Here is a 19,336-nt window from a genome sequence, read left to right as displayed (position 1 = left end):
CTTCCAGCTCCTGATATTCTGTGATTCTGTGCTCGAGGGAAATGTCTCAAACAGCCCAGGGGGGTCCTCCCACTTCTCCCCACTGACTGCAAAGGGAGCCCGCGGGTGACTTGGAGACGTCTCTGCTCTACAGACTCCAAGGGTTGAGATGAACCTCTGTGTCCATAAATAATTAAAAATTAATCTATGAAGCAGAGGAGGTGCTTGCTTTCTTCTGCTTTAGCTCTTGTTTTTCGGTTCAGGTTCACGGCCAAGGAGGAGTCAAGTTCCAGAACTGGGCCAAGACCTATGGCTCCTCTCCGGAGCTGTATTTCCAGCCCACCTCAGTGGATGAGATCCGGGAGGTAAGGAGGGGGCTTCCAGGAGACAACCCCTTAGAAATGAAGAAAAGGCCCAGGAGGGCTGCGATGCTCCATCATATTCAATCAGAGAGGTCACAGATGGTGAGAGCAAGAGCCCTTCCCTCAGCACCAGGACATGGCCCACCCTACTGAACTGCAGAAGTTCCTCATCTAAAATATGCCCAAAACCAGCACCCCAGACCCCAGCTGGACTCTGCTCCTTGGGCATCAGCATCTGGCATCCTTCTGGAGCCTTCTGCCTGCCCCAGCTGCAATGCTGGGGTGTGGGACTCCTGGGTCACTGTTGTCACCCTAGGGTGTCTCAGGTGGGCATTGCCACTTTTGGGATCACAGAGCCTTGGTTTGGGTGGGAAGGACCCTTTAGAGATCATCTAAGTGCGACCCCCAAGGGCTGTCTTAGGAGGTGTCTGAGCTTCAGGAGTGGTTTTGACCCCAGATGTTGAGTTGTCCAAGTGAAGGTGGTGTCAGTGATGGGTGAGATGAGCTTGGAGTGTCTCAGTCCACTGGTGGTGGATGTTCAAGGCCGCCTGTTTTCTCTGCAGATCCTGGATATGGCCAGGCAGCGGGGCAAGAGGGTGAAGGTGGTGGGGGGCGGTCACTCCCCTTCGGATATCGCCTGCACTGAGGACTTCATGATCCAGATGGGGAAGATGAACAGGGTCCTCAAGGTGAGACCTGCGTCTGGGAGGTGGTGTGGTGGCCCTGAAACCCTTTTTGTGTGACCACAGAGGGCAGGGACACCAACACTGCCATAGCCAAGGTGGGAGGTGAAAAGATGGAGAGGCTTTTCTCTCCTCCCAGCCAGGAGTTTTCCCAACCCAGACCCCAAAATGCTGGTGTAGGATGAAGGAATGGGCGTTTTCCTGGTGTAAAAACATCAGAAGCATATAAAAAATGGCAATATTTCATTTAAAAAATGCACATTGTCCTTGTCACAACACAGTCAGTGGATGGGGAGGAGGAAGCAACACTTTTCATGGCTTGCAAAGATGGTTTAGACACAGCAGCCTGGCAAAGACCCGACCATGGTCCATGGTTTTTGTTCCAACATTGGGTGGGAAATGTCCCCGTGGGAGGTTGCTCCATTTGATGAGACTGGGACAGTGTCAACTCTTGGGGGTTGCCCGTGGATCATGTCCTGAACAACTTTGGGAATCATCAAATCACTGAGGTTGGAAAAGATCTCCAAAATCATCCGGTCCAACCTCAACCCAACCTCATCATGGCCACTAAACCATGGCCCCAAGTGCCACATCTTGAACCCCTCCAGGGATGGGGACTCCACCACTGCCCTGGGCAGCCTCTGCCAGTCCCTGAGAACCCTTTGGGGAAGAAATTTCCCCTCAGATCCAACCTCACCCTCCCCTGGCACCACTTGAAGCCATTTCCTCTCATCCCATTGCTGCTTCCTTAGGAGAAAAGACAAACCCCAACCAACATATGTGTGTGCATGCATGCATTTGGGCACATGGGCACATGTTTCTCTATGTATGCAAGTGCATCAGCTCTGCTGAAGATGAAAAAATCCTGGCTCTAGCAGCGTACTTTGAGCGCTGGATCGTTCCTGGTGATTAACAGCAATAATTAATTAAGGAACGGCTCCCTCCCTGACAGCTCTGTCTGTCAGAAGAGGGATGAGGAGCTCCTGATGGTAATTAAAGCTGTCCATCCCCCAGGAGCTGGCTGAGAGAGGCAGGAGGGAGGATTGAATGGATTTGCTATAGGTGAAAGCTTTGCTGGGGGTTTTCTGCTCCATTGCATTGACCAACACTTGGGAGAAGTTATGGGAGAAGTGGGACCTGGACCAGCCACAGTGACACTGTTGGGTTGGGTGACGTTTGGGTTGGGTAAGGTTTGGGTTGGGTGAAGCTCAAGGGTAAAGAAGCTCAGGATGGACCCAGTCCATCGTGATTCATGGATCTCCTGTATAGACTTCATCAACCGTGTTTATAAGAGCAGAGGTGTTTCCCATGGGGTGTTTCTCCTCCAAGCTGTGACCTTCCCCTCTCCCATCCCATCCCTTGCAGGTGGACAAGGAGAAGCAGCAAGTGACGGTGGAAGGTGGGATTTTCCTCGCGGATCTCAACGTCGAGCTGAGCAAGCATGGGCTGGCCCTGGCCAAGTGAGTAGGACACGTTCATGGGGTGTCCTCCAAGGTGTCTGTCCTTGCTCCAGGTCAAGTGCTTGGACATGGCAAAACTAGGATATTTGGAGAGCTTTTAATGCAGAATAGAGGTGTTTACTTCAGGATCTGGTCTTCCACCAGGGTCCTGCAGCCCACAGGTCAACCCCTGCACGATGGAGTAGCTGGACAAGGTGGGGCCTTTATCCCCACACCAACCCTATATTGTCACTGCATCCACCAGGCTGGTCCTGTCTGTGTCAGAAAGGGAAACTCTGGGCCCTTAAAAGATGAGTGTACCCCTCCTTAGGGTTGCTTTGTATGGGGCAGAGGCTGATGGCTCCTGGCAAAAGGGCCTGTAGGTTGATAGAAATTAGGTTTTGGTCATCAAATCATTAAGGTTGAAAAAGACCTCCAAGAGCATCCAGCCCAACCTCGCCCCAACCCCACCATGGCCACTAAACCATGTCCCCAAGTGCCACATCCACCACTTCTTGAACCCCTCCAGGGATGGGGACTCCACCACTGCCCTGGGCAGCCCCTTCCAGTGCCATGCTCAAATTGGGGTCTGCAAAAGAAACAGCCATGGAGAGCATTTCTTACACTCAATCTCTTTGCTTTAGTTGAGCTCAGGGCTGAAATTACTCTTTAATTACAGCCCAGCTCATTATCTGTGTTCCTTGGTCAATACAAGAGGTCGGTTTGACAGAGACCTCGTTGGGGTGAGGGTTTGGAGACATAAGCTCTTACCTGACCAGATGGGCCAGTTTTGTGCATGGGGTGAGCAGGATTCCTTCACAGAGTCCACTGATGGTTGCAATGAATGCACAGAAACCTCATCTGGTTCAGGAGCTCATTTCTCCCCAGCTGTTGGAAGCTGGAGGAGGATTTGAGGGAAACAGCAAGAAAACCACACTTTGCTGTAGCCTTCTACCATCTCCACCTTGGGAATGGTTGGAAGAACAGACCACGATCTCCAGACCTTTTGCTCATGGATGCTGCTTCCAGCCCTGCTCTACAACCTGGATCCCTGTCTCTACCTCCATGAGTCCCTCCAGGTTGATGGGGAGAGATGGGGATGTGTGAGATGGGACACAGCTGAGTTGACCATGGTGACCTGCACTCACCAGCTGCCTCTTCCCCATGGACTATAAAGGCATCCTGATAGCTACATCCCATGGAGATGTCCCATACGCTTGGGTCCTCACCAACTTCTTCATCTGCTCCCAGTTTAGGAGCCGTTTCGGAGGTGACAGCGGCTGGTGTGATTGGGACGGGGACGCACAACACTGGGATCAAGCACGGCATCCTGCCCACGCAGGTGAGACACAAGACATCAGCATCCTGAGGGCTTCAGGGGAGGTGTCCCATCATTTGGTCAGGGTCTGGTGTGCCCAGGAAGGAGCAGGTTGTACCCAGCAAGCAGGAGGGTCCTGTTCCCCCAGGATGGTGCTGCTATGGGGACCCCCAAGTCCCCCATGCACAGTGGGACTTCCACATCTGCCAGCCAAAACATGATCCAGCCCAAAACTCTTCTGTCCCTGTGCTTTATGGTCTCATAATCCAACTATTGAGCTCTGTACCAAAGGGAAAATAGGTTTTCCCTTGTATGGGAGCCCCCCAAAACCAAATCCCTGCAGGGACCAGGTCTGTTTTTAACTGGACAATTAGGAAAATCCTCCGCTCCCAGTTCAGATCCTGTCCAGCGACTCCACCAATGGCTGTGAAAAAGTGAAATAATTTGGATGATTTTGACTTCTTTGATGGCTTTTCCTAGCATCCCCCCCCAGAGACCAAAGAATCCTTTCATGCCACTGCATTGAAAGTGGCAGCAGAGGGGCTGGGGCAGAAAGCACCCAGTGATGATGGTTGTGGTGTGCGGGGTCTCCCTGCTTATCCCCCAGCCCTAATTCTGGGGTGGATGCAGGGTCTTGGCATGGAGATGGGACACATTGAATGCTCTTCTTGGCAGGTGGTAGCGCTCACACTGCTGACAGCCTCGGGGGACATCCTGGAGTGCTCCGAGTCCATCAACGGGGACATCTTCCAGGCTGCCCGCCTGCACCTCGGCTGCCTGGGTGTCCTGCTCACCGTCACCTTCCAGTGTGTGCCCCAGTTCCTCCTGCACGAGGTGGCCTTCCCCTCCACCCTCACTGAGGTACCACATGGGCGATGTTTGTGAAGCCTCCTTGGGGATAAGCAAAGCTTTTGGTGAGGTGACACGGTTGGAGAGAGCATGGGAATTGGTCCTGCTCTGGTAGAAAACCCTATGCGTTTGTGTAGGTTGCAGTCCTTATGCATCTTTGTGGCGTGCTTCATTGGTGTCTAAGTTGGAAACATCTCCAGGGTGACAAAGGAGAGGAAGAAAAAGCCACGCTTCTTAGCAAATGCCATTTTAACTTCCCATGGGTGGGAACAGCGTCTTCTGGGACTGGAAATGCAGTTGATGCTCAGGAGCAAAGCAGGGTTTGGGATGTAGCCCCTTACGTGGTCACAAGCTGAGCCAGGGGGGTGGTGGGAAATGAGGGTGCTGAGTCTCCTTGTGCCATGGGAAGACATTGCTTCCTTCCCAGGGGTGCTGCATGGAGCAAGGCAAGGGCTGAGTGAGTTGTTCAGCCTGGAGGAGAGAAGACCTCAAGTTGCTCCAGGGAAGGGTTATATTGGACATTAGGAAAAAGTTCTGCACTGAAAGAGTGGTCAAGCACTGGCAGGGGCTGCCCAGGGCAATGGTGGAGTCCCCATCCCTGGAGTTGTCCAAAAACCGTGTGGATGTGGCACTTGGGGCCACGGTTTAGTGGCCATGGTGGGGTTGGGTTGAGGTTGGACTGGCTGATCTTAGAGGTCTCTTCTAACCTTAATGACTCTGTGAGCAAGGGGAAGGGCAGAGGCAGTGGTGAGGAGCTGCTCCGGACTGTGCAGAGCCTCTGGTCTCACTGGAGCAGGGATGGAGGTTTGCCCACAGCCGTCAGCTTCATCTTCCCTGTGTTTCCTCCACGCCATGGCAGGGGCTGAGCATGGAGGCTTCAGTGCAATTGAGTTTGGAGATGCTGGAGGAGCCCACGGGCGCCAGCACTGCTGGCTTCTGTCCATGGGAAACATTGCCATGAGATGGACCAACCAACTGCTCCGTTTAACCCGGCATTGGCAGGCGCCGGGCAGGGCAGACGAGATCTGGTGACTCCAGGCACGGATGACTCAGCCTAATGCAGATTTAATGATCCAGCTGGAGAAAATTGCCCTTGCTGGAAATCCTGGGCTGGTCTGATGAGCTTGTGTGCTGCATAGAGTAAGAAAGAGAAGGGAGAAGAGTTTGCCTGTGCTGAACCAGCATCCCTGGAGGCAGGCAGCCCCTATAGGCAGGTCCTGGAAGGGAGCAGCGTCCTGCAGGGCATGGCTGATCCCATGAGCCTTGGGCTCTCCGAGGAAGTGTTGTCTCCCATCTCATCGTCTGCTGCTGCTCCTCTTTGCTTTTTTCAGTGACAGATGGGCCACTTAAAATAGTGTGCAAGCATCTTGTGCTCTTTAATAATAACTTGGTCCCTTCTGATGAGGTCTGGGTAATTTTTGGGGATGGGGCTCTCCCATCTCCAGGCCCATGGAGATGCTGAGGGGCTGGAGCAGCTCTGCTCTGGAGACAGCTGAGAGAGTTGGGGCTGTTCAGCCTGGAGAAGAGAAGAGAAGGCTGCGGGGAGACCTTAGAGCACCTTCCAGGACCTGAAGGGGACAGGAAAGCTGGGGAGGGACTTTTGACAAGGGATGGAGTGATGGGACCAGGGGGGATGGCTTTAAACTGGAAGAGGGGAGATTTAGTGTAGATATAAGGAAGACATTTGTCCTGGTTAAGGTGATGAGGCCATGGCACAGGTTGGACACAGAAGCTGTGGGTGCCCCCTCCCTGGCAATGTCCCTCCTGATGTCCACATCTTGCACGTAGGCCATGAAAGGGCACTTGATTGGCCATGGAGAGGAGGAGAAGCTGAGGTCCTTGTTCAGTACAGGGCTGAGGCACTGGGGACGGTGTCCTGGGATGCTGGTACAGATGCTCCATGATGGTACAGATGCTCAGTGTTGAAGAGTGGTTTCCTCCACCCGAGCTTTCCATTCCCAGCAGGACCCAGGTTGATTTCCCTCGAAAGAGGCATGAAATGTCCTTTTTGGGCCAGCACATCTCCTGGGCTTTATGAGCTTGGGTCTCCACTTGTCTTCCTGGCCAATGGTGGGTGTGATCCAACTCCCTCCGAAAGCATTGAGAAGGCCCCATGGGCATTTCTACAGCGCGATTTGAAGGAATCCTTTCTCTCGGGGACTCATCAAAACCGACTTTCCCTGTCTCTGCCATTAAATAAACTCCTTTTAACTGCTGGGTGCATTTCCTTGGAGCCCTCCCACCCTCACGGCACTGGGACGTTGGGTGGAGTGAGCTCTTCCATCTGATGCTCCACATTTGGGACAGCCACCATAGCAGGATGTGACCCCCTGCCTCCAACTGAGCAGTCCTCCAGGTCTCCATCGCCAGATCATCGCTGGAGACATCGCACAGGCTAAAGCCTACAGAGAAAGGACCATCTGCAAGTAGAACGACCTGGTGGCCTTCTAAATCCCTTGTAGACTCATTGCGTTCACTGGAAGGAGTTGGATTTCTGGATTGGGAAACTGAGGCACAAAGTCCATCAGGAGGAAGAAACCCATGGTGGTGGAAAGAAACCTCTCCAGGAGCTTGACGAGCTCAACCAGTGCTCGTTTTCATCCTCCTGTGAGGTTTGACATCCCTAATGGTGCATCCTCAGCAGCATCCTCACCCGTTGTCTCATTTGGCTCTCAATGGTCCAGTTCCAGCTCTGGCCGATGACGGCACAAACTTTCGTGAAGTTGGGCTCGTGAAAAAGAGAAACAGTCCCTGGGCAAAAGCAGCAGCATTTGTTGCAGGATTGATCAGAGCTGCGGCACCAGTAATGCTCAGAGAAATGCTGCCCTTCATTTTTGAAGGGCTGAATTATTCAGCGCCCCGTTGGGGTGGCTCGAGCACCATCACAAACGTGTATTTTAATGCGCTTTTGCAGTGTTTACTTTGTAAGTCTTGATCCAAAGCAATTTAGTGCTCCTTGTGCCGTACCATGGGCGAGCTGGGCTGGCCAGGACGGTGGACAAAGAGATCCATGGATGTTACCCAAGCCCATCACCGTGTCCTCCTGCCTGCAGTTGAGAGCTGGAGCACTTTGGGGTCTTGTTTTCCCTGGGAAGTGGAAAGTGAAGATGGAGAAATTTAGGAAGCCAAAGATGCTTCTCCAGCCTGCAGTGAGTCCATTACCAGTGTTCCCAGTTTCGGAGGTGATGGGTTTAAGTTTAATGGCTCAGGAATATCTTCCCGGTGTCCTGCAGCAGTGTGTTCCCCAATTTAAATGTGTTTAAGCGTGGTGGGAGCCTGGAGCTCCTCACAGCTTGGTCCTCACTCACCCTTCCAGGACTTCCACCACATCCTCTAGCACCTTTCCTCATCCAAACTGCCAGGTTTGGTGTTGTTTCACACCTCCTAAATCTGCCTTTTAGCTAAAAAACCCTTGAGTTCATGTGCAGGATAACCCTGCTCAGCATCATCTGCCTGGACCGCGTCCTCTGCCCGGCTCAGCCCATCATTCGCCGTCCCTCGGGGCTGTTCAAGAGGGTGAAACGAGAACGCACTCTATAAATATTAATGCCATTATCAATTCTCGGTCATCGCAGCTCCTTGCCTCCTGCCAGATCTCCGGCTTTCATGTCGAGTGGCCCAGCGAGGCGGAAGAGAATAATGGCAAGGGAGCAGGTTGCTTGAAATATTTAAGCCTGAGTTATCTAAGACGTTGCAAATAATAAATGTGTCAGAGGAGCCAGGCTTGGATTTGTGGTTGTATAAGCTCTGCACGCTTTCTTCTCCGGCCTCGTGATTTTCCTCGTTGCTGGGATAATAAATTCGGCTGCTGTAGCTGCTGACGAGGCCCGGGATCAAGGCACAGGACTGAGAGGGCTCATCATTTGGCTGAGGTCACCGGAGAGACCTGCGGAGCATCCTTGAGAGGCTGATGAGGATGAGGATGGGTGAGATTCGGACACAAAACTTCTTCCCATGGTCTTTGTGGCTTTGGGGGCTTCCTGAGCTGGAGCTGGTTTGTGTATATGTATTTTGTATATAAGAAGGCAATGATTTTCTCACCCGGGAAGGCCTCTGCTCTGCTTCTGGACCCCTGCAAACCTTCATCCACCTGTAGATGTACACAACTTGGCAATCTGGAGGGTGAAGAAGTGGATTTTTTTGGTCTAAGCCTATCATTTCCTAACCCTAACCTGTCCCCTAACCCATTGGGGGGTGTCTCAGGCACCCGGGATGGATCCCTCAAGCCCAATTCCTCCAAGACCACCCAATACCTGAACCCCCTCACCATTGCCAGGCCTGTCCTCATCCCTCCTGGTCAGAAATATTGGGTTTGGTGTCAGCCCACAGAAGTGACTCTTCCATGTGGTGCTCAGACATCGTCCCCCGATGCAGTGGGATGCAGACAAAAGGGGAAGATAAGCATCCATCTTTTCCCAAAATGGGACCACTCTGTGCTCCCTGGCTCCCTTTCATTGCCCCGATGGACTCATAGGATGTGCGCTTGTCACTCCTTGTGCTTCATCCTCCACAGCCCCTTAGCTTGTCCCATCTGAGACCTTCTGCAGCAACCAAACCTGCACTGCAGCAAGTGCCCGACCCTCAACTCAGGGTGTTTGCAAGCAAAAAAACCCGAAAAACCTCAATCAACTTCTTTTGACCCAAACTTCATGAAGCAAACGGATTTGTCCTGGGCTCCTGGGTTGACGATGAAGACGAGCAAAATCCCCCGGGTCTCTCTGCATGCTGCAGGGTCATCTCCGTTGCGTGCGTTGGCCACGTCACAGCGACGAGATTTCCACCGCCCGACCTCTGCCTCTGGCTCCGGTTCGCAGCCGACGTCCCCAAGGACTCCCGATGCGGCTCTCGCGCTGTAATTATCCTACAAAGTGGCGGGTTTCTTTTTCTCCAGCCCGATCCTCCGCTATCGCAGGGATCAAAAGCGCACATTGGGAAAGGTCGCCCCCACCCAGAGATTTGCTTCTTGCTCACAAACGCCGTGGCTGGAAGACAAAACACACGCTGGCAGAATCACCTTGGGAAAGCTGCATCCTCCTTTTTCCCCGCTTGTATGCGTTTATTCCTAAAGCAAACTGGGGAAAATGTGAGGTCGTGGCTTTTTGCCCAGCACCTACTTGCACATTCATTAACTGTTTCCAACAGAAAAACTTCTCCAGCCAGAAAATCGGCTGCTTTGGGGACACTTCAGAGAGATTTTGTGGCTTTTTGGGGAGCTGCAGATGTGGAGATGAAGACGACAGCATCAGCATTCATTCTCATCATAATAAATATGTTATTCATCTTTAACTGGACCATGACATTAGGGCAGAGTGACCCCCACAGAGACCCTCACCTTATGGCGGGGTCACAGCAAGATGCTGGGTGCTAAATCAGCCCAGCCTGGTGATTAATGGCTCATTAAGACAAATAACTCGTCAAGGAAAGGAGCAGCTTCACAGCCAAGATTGCCGTGACTTCCCTGGGATTATATCCATGGGTCACTGCACCTTCTATGGGGTCAAAGCAAACCCCTCCAAGCAAAGCTCTTGGGTTTTTAAGCTTTTCTGCGAAGCTATGGGAGGTCTCTGCAGGAGGACCAGGGAGATGGGGGTTGGAGATGTTTGCAAGAGGGAGAGGTGGTGGCATGGCCAAAAGAGGACCACGAGCAAGGGGTCCCTCTGCCCTTGCACAGAGACAGGGAAAAGGGATGGGGGCTGAAGGGGTCTCCTCATTTCAGTGGGTGCTGCTGTATCAGGCAATGAGGTTTCCTCCACGTAACCCTGGGACAAGACCCCAAGTGCTCTGGGGTTTGTCACCTCCTCAAGTCCCATCACCTGCACGGTCCCTGCCTGTCCTCGCTGTCCTCAGTTGCTGGCAGGCAGCTCAGCCAAGGGAGATGCCATCCTTAAAGCTTTTTTTTGTGTCTTTATAAATAATTTGGCAATTCTGCGTCTGAAGCTGGGGACATCCCTGGGACAGGGCCATGTTAGCATCCTGGCTCCATCCTCCCTTGCATCCCTGATGCCCTGGGGCTCCGGAGCTGCAGAGAGATGTGCTGGCAGTGTGTGAAAGCTGGGAAGGACATTGCTGATGCTGGAGCAGGAGGTGGATTTTGGAAACCCTCAGCATGCCCTCTGATGGCTGCAAGGGGTCCTTCCAGCCCTGGCTGTGTTGCCCCATGTGTGGGAATGCCTGCTGGGGCAGTTTGAGGGCTGCAGAGGTGCAATTGCAGGGGGACGTGGGGTCTGAGCCCTGGCAGCATTGTCAGGATGGGGAGCTGTGCCATGGCTGAGGCAGAGGGGACGACGGGCATGCCCTTCCCGAAATATGGGGCCCATGGTCTCTGTTATCTCCTTGGTGCATAGCTGGGCTGTATTGACTCCCCTCCAATCCAGGGATCTCTGAAACTCTGCAGATGGACTCCTTGGAGTCTCCTGAGGTGCCTCCAACCCCTGTTCCTGGGATTCTTTCTCTATGGTGGGGGACAACCACCAAGCAGCCCCCATTTCTCTGCTCCTTGCAGGTCCTTGATCACCTCGAGGACCACCTAAAGAGGTCCCAATACTTCCGATTCCTCTGGTTCCCTCACAGCGAGAACGTCAGCGTCATCTACCAGGACCTCACCAACAAGGCAGGTCCCAGTGGGCTCCGTGCAGGGAGGAAGAAGGGCCCGTGCTCAAAGCTGGGTGCTCACTCAGAGCTGGCGTTTTAGGGTGGCCGTGGGGTGCCAGGGGTGGCTGATCAGGGGAACAGCATTTTGGGGCTGGACCTGTGCTCCATGGTCTGAGGGTCCCGGGGCACAGATGCAGATGTCCAAGCTCTCAGCATCCTCATGACAAAGCCTGGTCCCTTCCTGGGACTGGATGTGGCCCTGTTTCATCACGGGAGAGATATCTGGGGAGTCCAAACCCCAATTCCCAGCTTGGTCCTGGGCCAGGGATGTGCTCCCACTTCATCCCCCCCAGCAAGAAAGCTTCAAATCCTGCTCATCCATCATGACCATCATCTTCCTCTGCTTGGCTTTGCAGCCCCCCTCTTCCTCCGCCAGCTGGCTGTGGGATTACGCTGTTGGCTACTATTTGCTGGAGTTTCTGCTCTGGATCAGGTAGGAGCAGGCTCATTGGGGAACAAGAGGGATTGGGGAGGTTTGTCCAGCTCTGTTCTCTCCATTTCTACATTGAAACCTTGTGCTGCTTTGCTGCGAGTCCTGGGGCAGACAGCAAGGGAGGGTTCCCATGCCTAGGGAAGAAGGAGATGCTTGGTTTCCTCTAAGCAAGCTCCTGTGCAGGGTTTGTGCTGAGATCGACGGCTGGGGCTGCACTGCCCTCTCGTGTGCGCAGACACGGAGCGCTGTGCTGAAGCAGCTTGGGTTTGCAGCAGCAAAAGAGCTTTTTGGAGGATGGTTTTGACTGCAAGCATGACCATGGTGGAGAGATGAGACCCAGCCAAGGTCTCCTGGTGACAGAGGAAAGCCATGAAGAGTGACTATGGCCACTTAGATCTCTGTCAAGGGGTCCACCAGGACACTCCACTCTGTCCCCAGTAGCTCTTGGTCTCTCCAGTGCACAGCCTGCTGAGGTTTCCAGGTGGAGGTAATGGGAAAGAGCAACCCCTTTTCTCAGGAGGGGAAAGGGTAAGGGTCCAAGGATCAAGAGCAGGCGGGGTAGGCACAAGTGAGGTCCCAGGACAGCTGCAGGTCCCCATAGGCTCCAACACCCCATGGGAGTTCACAGAATCCCAGCATGTGAGGGATTGAAAGGGACCTGGAAAGCTGCCCCAGTGCATCCCCTGCCAGAGCAGGGTCACCAGAGCAGTCACACAGGAACACAGCCAGGGCTTTGGGTGTCTCCACACAAGGACACTCCACAACCTCTCTGGGCAGCCTGGGCCATGCTCCAGAACCCTCACACTCACAAACTTTGGCCTCAGCTTCAGCTTGAACCTCCTGTGCTCCAGCTTGGGACCATTGCCCCTTGTCCTCCCATTGGACATCCCAGAGCAGAGCCTGGCTCCTTCCTCCTGACACTGCCCTTTCCCAATGGATCCCCAGGAATGAGGGCACCCCTCAGTCTCCTCTGCTCCAAGCTCAAGAGCCCCAGTTCCCTCAGCCGCTCCTCAGCAGGAGATGCTCCACTCCCTCCAGCATCTCATCTCTGTGGCCCTGCTGGGCTCTTTCAAGCAGTTCCTGTCCTTCTTGAGCTGAGAGCCCAGCACTGGACACAAGATTGCAGCTGTGGTGTGAGCAGGGCAGAGCAGAGGGGCAGGAGAACCTCTCTCCCCTACAACCACCCCTTCTTATCCACCCCAGGATGGCGTTGGCCTTCTTGGCCACAAGGGCAAATGGTTGCAGCTTTGCCTACATCACCCTTGCCCATCATCCCTGGGCTGTGGCTGGTGGCATCGCAGATCCCACCCTAAATGCCCAGCTCTGGGGTGGGATCTCACCTCCTGCTCTCTCCCCTGCAGCACCTTCGTGCCCAGCCTGGTCTGCTGGATCAACCGCTTCTTCTTCTGGCTCCTCTTCAGCTCCCGGGTGGAGAATGTTGCCACCAGCTACAAGATCTTCAACTACGAGTGTCGCTTCAAGCAGCACGTTCAGGACTGGGCGATCCCCATGTAAATGGCTCTGCACACCCTCCCTGTCCATCCCCTCATCTCCACAAGCCATCCCCTGCCTGGAGTAGGAGCAAAGCTACAGGGAAAGGGACCTGGTTAGGAGGCACCGTTCCTACATCCAGCTTGGCATGGGGACCCTTCTGCATCCCTGTCCTGGGGCACCAAATCCACACCCCACCATATCTTGGGGCTTTGTGAGCCCAAAGCAATGGGAGGGATCTTCTGGGATGTGAAAAACCATGCCTCGAATTAGCACGGGGTCAGAGATGGAGTTGTGGGGATGGGGCTCCAAACCTGAAGGGAGCTGGTTGTGCCCATGCTGGCATTAACTGGGGCTGGGGGCTTCCTCTGGGCAGTGAGAAGACGAAGGAGGCCTTGCTGGAGCTGAAGGGCGCCTTGGAGAACAACCCCAAGATGGTGGCTCACTACCCCGTGGAGGTGCGCTTCGCTCGGGGGGACGAGATCTGGCTGAGTCCCTGCTTCCAGCGGGACAGCTGCTACATGAACATCATCATGTACAGGTGAGATGTGGCCCCATCCCACCCCATTCTCCTCCTCCTCTTCCTCCCTGGGTCAGTGCACTGGGAGCCATACCCTCTCATCCCACTCAAGACATTTGCAGGCCCCAAACCAGAAGGGATGGGGTGGCCTTGGAGCACCCTAGAGCCACCCATCCCTGTTTCTGGAGGATGTTGTCCTATGTCAGGGTCCACTGGCCATGTGCTGGTGCCATGCTGGTTTCAAGAGGATTTCCATCACTTGGTGCCTGTGATGGGTCCCTGGGGTTGTCTTCTTTGTCAGGGAGGTTTTCTGGGTGTGTGTCATGGTTTAGGTGGGTTAGGGGGCTGGGCTGGGCACTAAACCCTGGCCAGATGCTCTCTGTGAACCCCTCTGCCCTCCCCAGAAGGGAAGAGAAAAAGAGAAGAAGGGAGAGAGACTTTACGGGTTGGAAAAGAAAACAACAGATTTAATGAAACAATAATACTGTTACTACAGGATAATCATGTGAATAGGAAAATAATGAAATATCTACAGATATGGACAAATACAGATACAAAACCAACCTAAAATCCTCCCTCAAAGAGGCTCTGGGAGCACTGGAAAAGTCCCAGTGCGGCCCCAGCAGCAGTGGGAGCTGATGCAGGAACACAGGGCTCAGGATCAGAGGCAGGCGAAGCAGCAGGGTCTGCTGGGCCTTGGGCCATTGCAGGGGTGGAGAGGGAAGGAAGGGTCCAAGGTGGAAGGGGGGAGACCCTGGTGATCCCTGGGCTTTGCACTGAGTGTGGCGTGTGTGGGATGCAATCCCTGGTTGGGCAGGTTTGGGTCTGTTCCCCCCAAATAGGCACAGACACGGCCCCCATGGTGAGACAGTGGCCTTGTGATGATCACTCGTAGCAGTGCACACTGTCTGGAAAACCATGCTGCTGGTTTCAGCAAGTTCAGCCCCTGAGAAGAGCCTGAGCTGGAAAGTGAAATCACTGAATAGAAAATGAGTTCTGTTGAGCTCAGACCAGGACAGTGTGCAATCCCCCCACAGCCCCTGCTAATGCCCTCTTTGCCTGATCCCCCTAGACCCTATGGGAAGAACGTCCCCCGCCTCAACTACTGGTTGACCTACGAGGGCATCATGAAGAAGCATGGTGGGAGACCACACTGGGCAAAGGTACCAATGGCCCCAAAGGGGGTCCCTTCTCCTTCTCCATCACAGCTCCTCATGGGAAGGGGGGAATCTACACTTGAGTGGGGGTCAGAGAAAGCCTCCCCCATCAGAAGGTGACTCAAGGAGAAGGTGTTCTCCTCTTTGCTACCCACCCTGGGCATGTAGAGAAGAGGATGGAGGTCCCACCACTTCTGCAGGGGCTGCATGTGGTGGTGGTGGGGGTCCAGGACCAGTGATGGGCAGACCCCCCCGGATGCTTTCTCTCCTGCAGGCCCACAGCTGCACCCGGAAGGACTTTGAGAAGATGTACCCAGCCTTCCCCAAATTCTGCTCCGTCCGGGAGAAGCTGGACCCCATGGGGATGTTCCTGAACACCTACCTGGAAAAGGTGTTTTACTGATGGGAGCAACATGAGGGATGGAGGAAAACTCAGCCATCAGCCCCCAGTTCTTGGGACACCCCAAAACTCGTGGTCCTTCATGCTCCCAAGGTGCTGCACCCCTATCTCTGTCATGACAGCAGGCAGCAAGGGTTGACCCCATGGGGCTCTCGATGTCAACAAGGCTCTGCAGTTCCCAAAAATCTCTCCTGGAAACCAGCAGCTTGGGGGAAAACCATGCCCCTGTGTCCCTAAGGCCTAAACAGCCCCATATGCCTCCCGTCCAAGCCAACATCTCAATAAAGACCTTTCTTTGAGCAGACCTTGTCCCAGCCTCTGCTTTCAGCCTTGGCACATGGCCGATGGAGGTGTCTGGCCCTGAGGACCAGGGAAGGGGTTTGATGTCCTTGCACAACCCCACTGCTGGGGTCAGGGCTGGGCATGGGGCCTGGGGCTGGTGCCAGCCAGGTCCTTGAGCTCAGGCCACCTTGCAGAGGCACGCAGGCAGATTTTGGGAGGATTTTTGCCTGCCAGGAGATAGAATCACAGTGTTATTTAGGTTTAAAAGACATTTGAGTTCATTGAGTCCAACCATTACTAACCCATGACCCTCTCCCTGCCTTTTAAACCCCTCCAGGGATGGGGACTCCACCACTGCCCTGGGCAGCCCCTGCCAGTCCCTCAGAACCCTTTCCATGAAGAAATTTCCCCTCAGATCCATCCTCACCCTCCCCTGCCACAACTTGAGGCCATTTCCTCTCGTCCCATCGCTTGTTATGGGGAGCAGAGCCCGATCCCCCCTCACTACCCCCTCCTTTCAGGAGCTGCAGAGGGGATAAGGTCTCCCCTCAGCTCCTCTTCTCCACTTGAACCCCCCAGCTCCCTCAGGCTGTGCAATTGCAGGAAGCAATTTTTCATTCAAAAAGATGCACCCGCTCTCTTTTCATTTCCTTTTTTTAAACAACCTATTTCTGACTGCTGCTTTAAATCGCCCTTGGCCAATCTGTCACAATCATCCTTCGGTTTCCGTGCCTGAATCAAGCAGGCGCCCAGGATGGCGAACACAGTTCAAGGGCAAGGGCAAGGTCCTGCATTTGGGTCAGGGCAATCCCAAATAGAAGTTGGGTGGAGAATGGATGGAAATCAGCGCTGAGGAGAAGCCCAGAGAAGGCCATGGAGATGCTGAGGGGCTGGTGCAGCTTTGCTCTGGAGACAGCTGAGAGAGTTGGGGCTGTTCAGCCAAGAGAAGAGAAGAGAAGAGAAGAGAAGAGAAGAGAAGAGAAGAGAAGAGAAGAGAAGAGAAGAGAAGAGAAGAGAAGGCTGCGGGGAGACCTTAGAGCACCTTCCAGGACCTGAAGGGGACAGGAAAGCTGGGGAGGGACTTTTGTCAAGGGATGGAGTGATGGGACCAGGGGGGATGGCTTCAAACTGGAAGAGGGGAGATTTAGATAAGATATTAGGGAGAAATTCTCCCCTGTGAGGTGATGAGGCCCTGTCCCAGGTTGCCCAGAGAAGCTGTGGGTGCTCCCTGAGGGCTCCCTGATGGCAGGGGAGGTTGGGCCAACATCAGCCCTGGCCTCTCCTAGGACTTCTCAGCCGCTGTCACTGCCAGGCCCTGGTGGGTCCCTCAGCTCCCCCCTGAGTGTCCCCCTCAGCTCAGGACCCCCCCAGTGACCTCTATGGCTGTAGGGAGGTGGCTGCCTCCTTTTGGGAGGAGGGATTTGGGTTGGGCATCAGATTTTGCTGTAGTTTCAGTCTCAGGTTTTGCCGTGGTTTCCTTTCCGCTCTGCAGCAGGAGGAGTTCCCAGCAGCAGCTCGGCAAACCTGAAGGTAAAAAGTTGGATAAACGTACATAAATATTCAATGTATTTGGAGAATGGGCTTCTTTTGTGGTCATGTGGCTTCCTCTTACGTGGTTGATGTTGGAATTACTCCTAATTTGTCTAAACACCCACTCTCTGATCTTAGCCTGATTAACAAATCAACGCCGTGTTTAACGGCAGTAACTTTGGGGCAGGTTTCTTTCCAAGAACAAGGTTTAAGTCTCTCAGCACCTCTGTGGCAAATTGTTGGACTTGCTTGGTTTTGTTTTATTAGAAACTTTATCCTGATCATATCCGAGAAACTCATTGAACTCTGAAGTAAAAAGGTGGATGCGGGTCTATATTTTCACGCCAAATTCTGTCACGGTTTTTTCTCCGCGCAATCGTTTCGCTGGAGCATCCACAGGTTGGGTGCAAGAAGCGTTTTAGGTGAAAAAGCACCAATCAAAAATCACAGGAAAAAAATCATTAATATCAAATTATTAAAATATAATTGTAATCATGTGTCGGGTCTGGCTGAGATGGAGGTGATTTTCCATGTAGATATTGGTAGCTTGAAGGGTGCTGGTAAGGCCCTGGTGTTTCACCACCCCTGTTCCACACCAGTAAGCTGGGGGTGGGCAAGATTTTGGGAGGGGATATACCAAAGGGATTTTTCCATCCCATATGATGTCTGCTTAGGAATAAAATGTAAGAGAAAGGAGGAGGAAGAGGGAAAATCCACTCATTATTTATGTCCTTGACATCACCTGCTGATGGGAAGTAGAGAATAAACCTTTTTGTTTTGCTTCGCTCTATCTTCACCCATGAGTCTTCTTCTATCTTATTTTCTGTTGTGGTGAATGGAGCTAAATCCAGTTGTGAGCAGTCACAAGTGGTGTTCCCCAGGGCTCGGTTTTGGGGCCAGTCCTGTTTAACATCTTGATCAATGATCTGGATGAGGGGATCGAGTGCTCCCTCAGTCAGTTTGCAGATGACACTGAGTTGGGAGGGAGTGTTGATCTGCTGAGGGTAGGAAGGCTCTGCAGAGGGACCTGGCCAGGCTGAATCCATGGGCTGAGGCCAATGGGATGAGCTTCAACAAGGCCAAGGGCCGGGTCCTGCCCTTGGGGCGCAATAACCCCATGCAGCACTATTATAATAGAGATTATTCTTACCAGGTTGTTAGCATAGATCATTTCTTATGACCTGAGCGATGGCGGCAAGCGTTCGAAGTTACTGCTGCAGACAAACTTCATCACTGGGGACACTGAAAACTTCACCCTCCAGAAGAAAGCAGAAATCTACTACTCCCTCACCAATTCCATCCAAAACGACCTGCTGCCGTGCTATGAAGGTATGACCTCATCTTTTCCTCAGTTTATACTGAAGGCTCTTTTGATTTTTACAGAATAACCCAGATGCAGGCTCAGAAGAAGAGTCCAGGCTTACAAACCAACTGTTGAAAGGCTGGGGAGAAATCCACAGGGCAAAAGGATTAATTGGTCATCAACTCGGGGAGATTTCTGAAGTCCAAAGCAGATCATGCTCAAATACACAAAATACCTTAATTTTTACCCTAATTCTCATAAAGCATGGAAATTTTTTTAGGATCAATTCATTGTTATTTGCCGATCTTTGAAGGCCATCCTTCAAGCCTCCTTTAACACCCTAAAGTGATAAACTCACGAAGTCGTTGCTGCCTTCCTTTCCCATCAGTAGGTGGCACACTCAGAAAACGAAAAAGTGAGAAATCCAGAAGTCAGTCATGTTTGCTTTGGGGAAAAAAAAACCCCTTCATTACTCGTTTAGTTAACTCTGAAAATGGACCCTGGGGTCTGGCTCTCGGGGTGACAGTCACCACTTTACCAACAGATGCTGCCAGTCAAAGAGGCATTCAAGCCCACAAGAGGATGCAGAAAATTCTCAGCAAGGGGATAACGTCCCAGGTGTTTGAAAAAGCACAGATGAGCATGAGAAAGCACTTCCAGGACCTGAAGGTAAGTTGGGCAACTTCTTGTTCCTTAGGGACCTCCCTATAGCCACAGGCAGTGTTTGGGGGATGACAACGTCCCATAAAAGGATCTGGTGGACACGTGTGGTAATGTGAAGGCATCTCCTCGTGAAACGTTGGCATCAGGAGGCTCTCACGTACACCAGGAGGCCCTCAAGTACACCAGGAGGCCACCACTGCTATTGCTTCCATATCAGAAGTCCTCTCTGGTGGTGCTCAGAGGCATTATTGTCATTACTCCAACTGGATGAGCTTC

General features: G+C 53.0%; 1 protein-coding gene across 1 annotated transcript; it reads left to right on the top strand.

Moving 5' to 3' along the window:
- Nucleotides 1–242: 242 nt before the first annotated feature.
- On the top strand, nt 243–15,285 carry LOC104541127 (L-gulonolactone oxidase-like; the record flags this gene model as incomplete). The annotated part of the gene is made up of 11 exons (XM_010185105.1): nt 243–344; nt 905–1,030; nt 2,390–2,484; nt 3,715–3,805; nt 4,457–4,642; nt 11,133–11,240; nt 11,638–11,714; nt 13,076–13,225; nt 13,582–13,746; nt 14,798–14,888; nt 15,157–15,285. Coding segments are annotated over 11 exons (1,320 nt in total), but the record flags the coding sequence as incomplete, so codon positions are not given.
- Between the last annotated feature and the right edge of the window lie 4,051 nt (nt 15,286–19,336).

The sequence above is a fragment of the Mesitornis unicolor genome, unplaced genomic scaffold (assembly GCF_000695765.1).
Source record: "Mesitornis unicolor isolate BGI_N332 unplaced genomic scaffold, ASM69576v1 scaffold14945, whole genome shotgun sequence".
Taxonomy (NCBI): domain Eukaryota; kingdom Metazoa; phylum Chordata; class Aves; order Mesitornithiformes; family Mesitornithidae; genus Mesitornis; species Mesitornis unicolor.
Note: the sequence above shows the minus strand (reverse complement) of the source record. Positions and strands in the feature narration are given on the sequence as shown.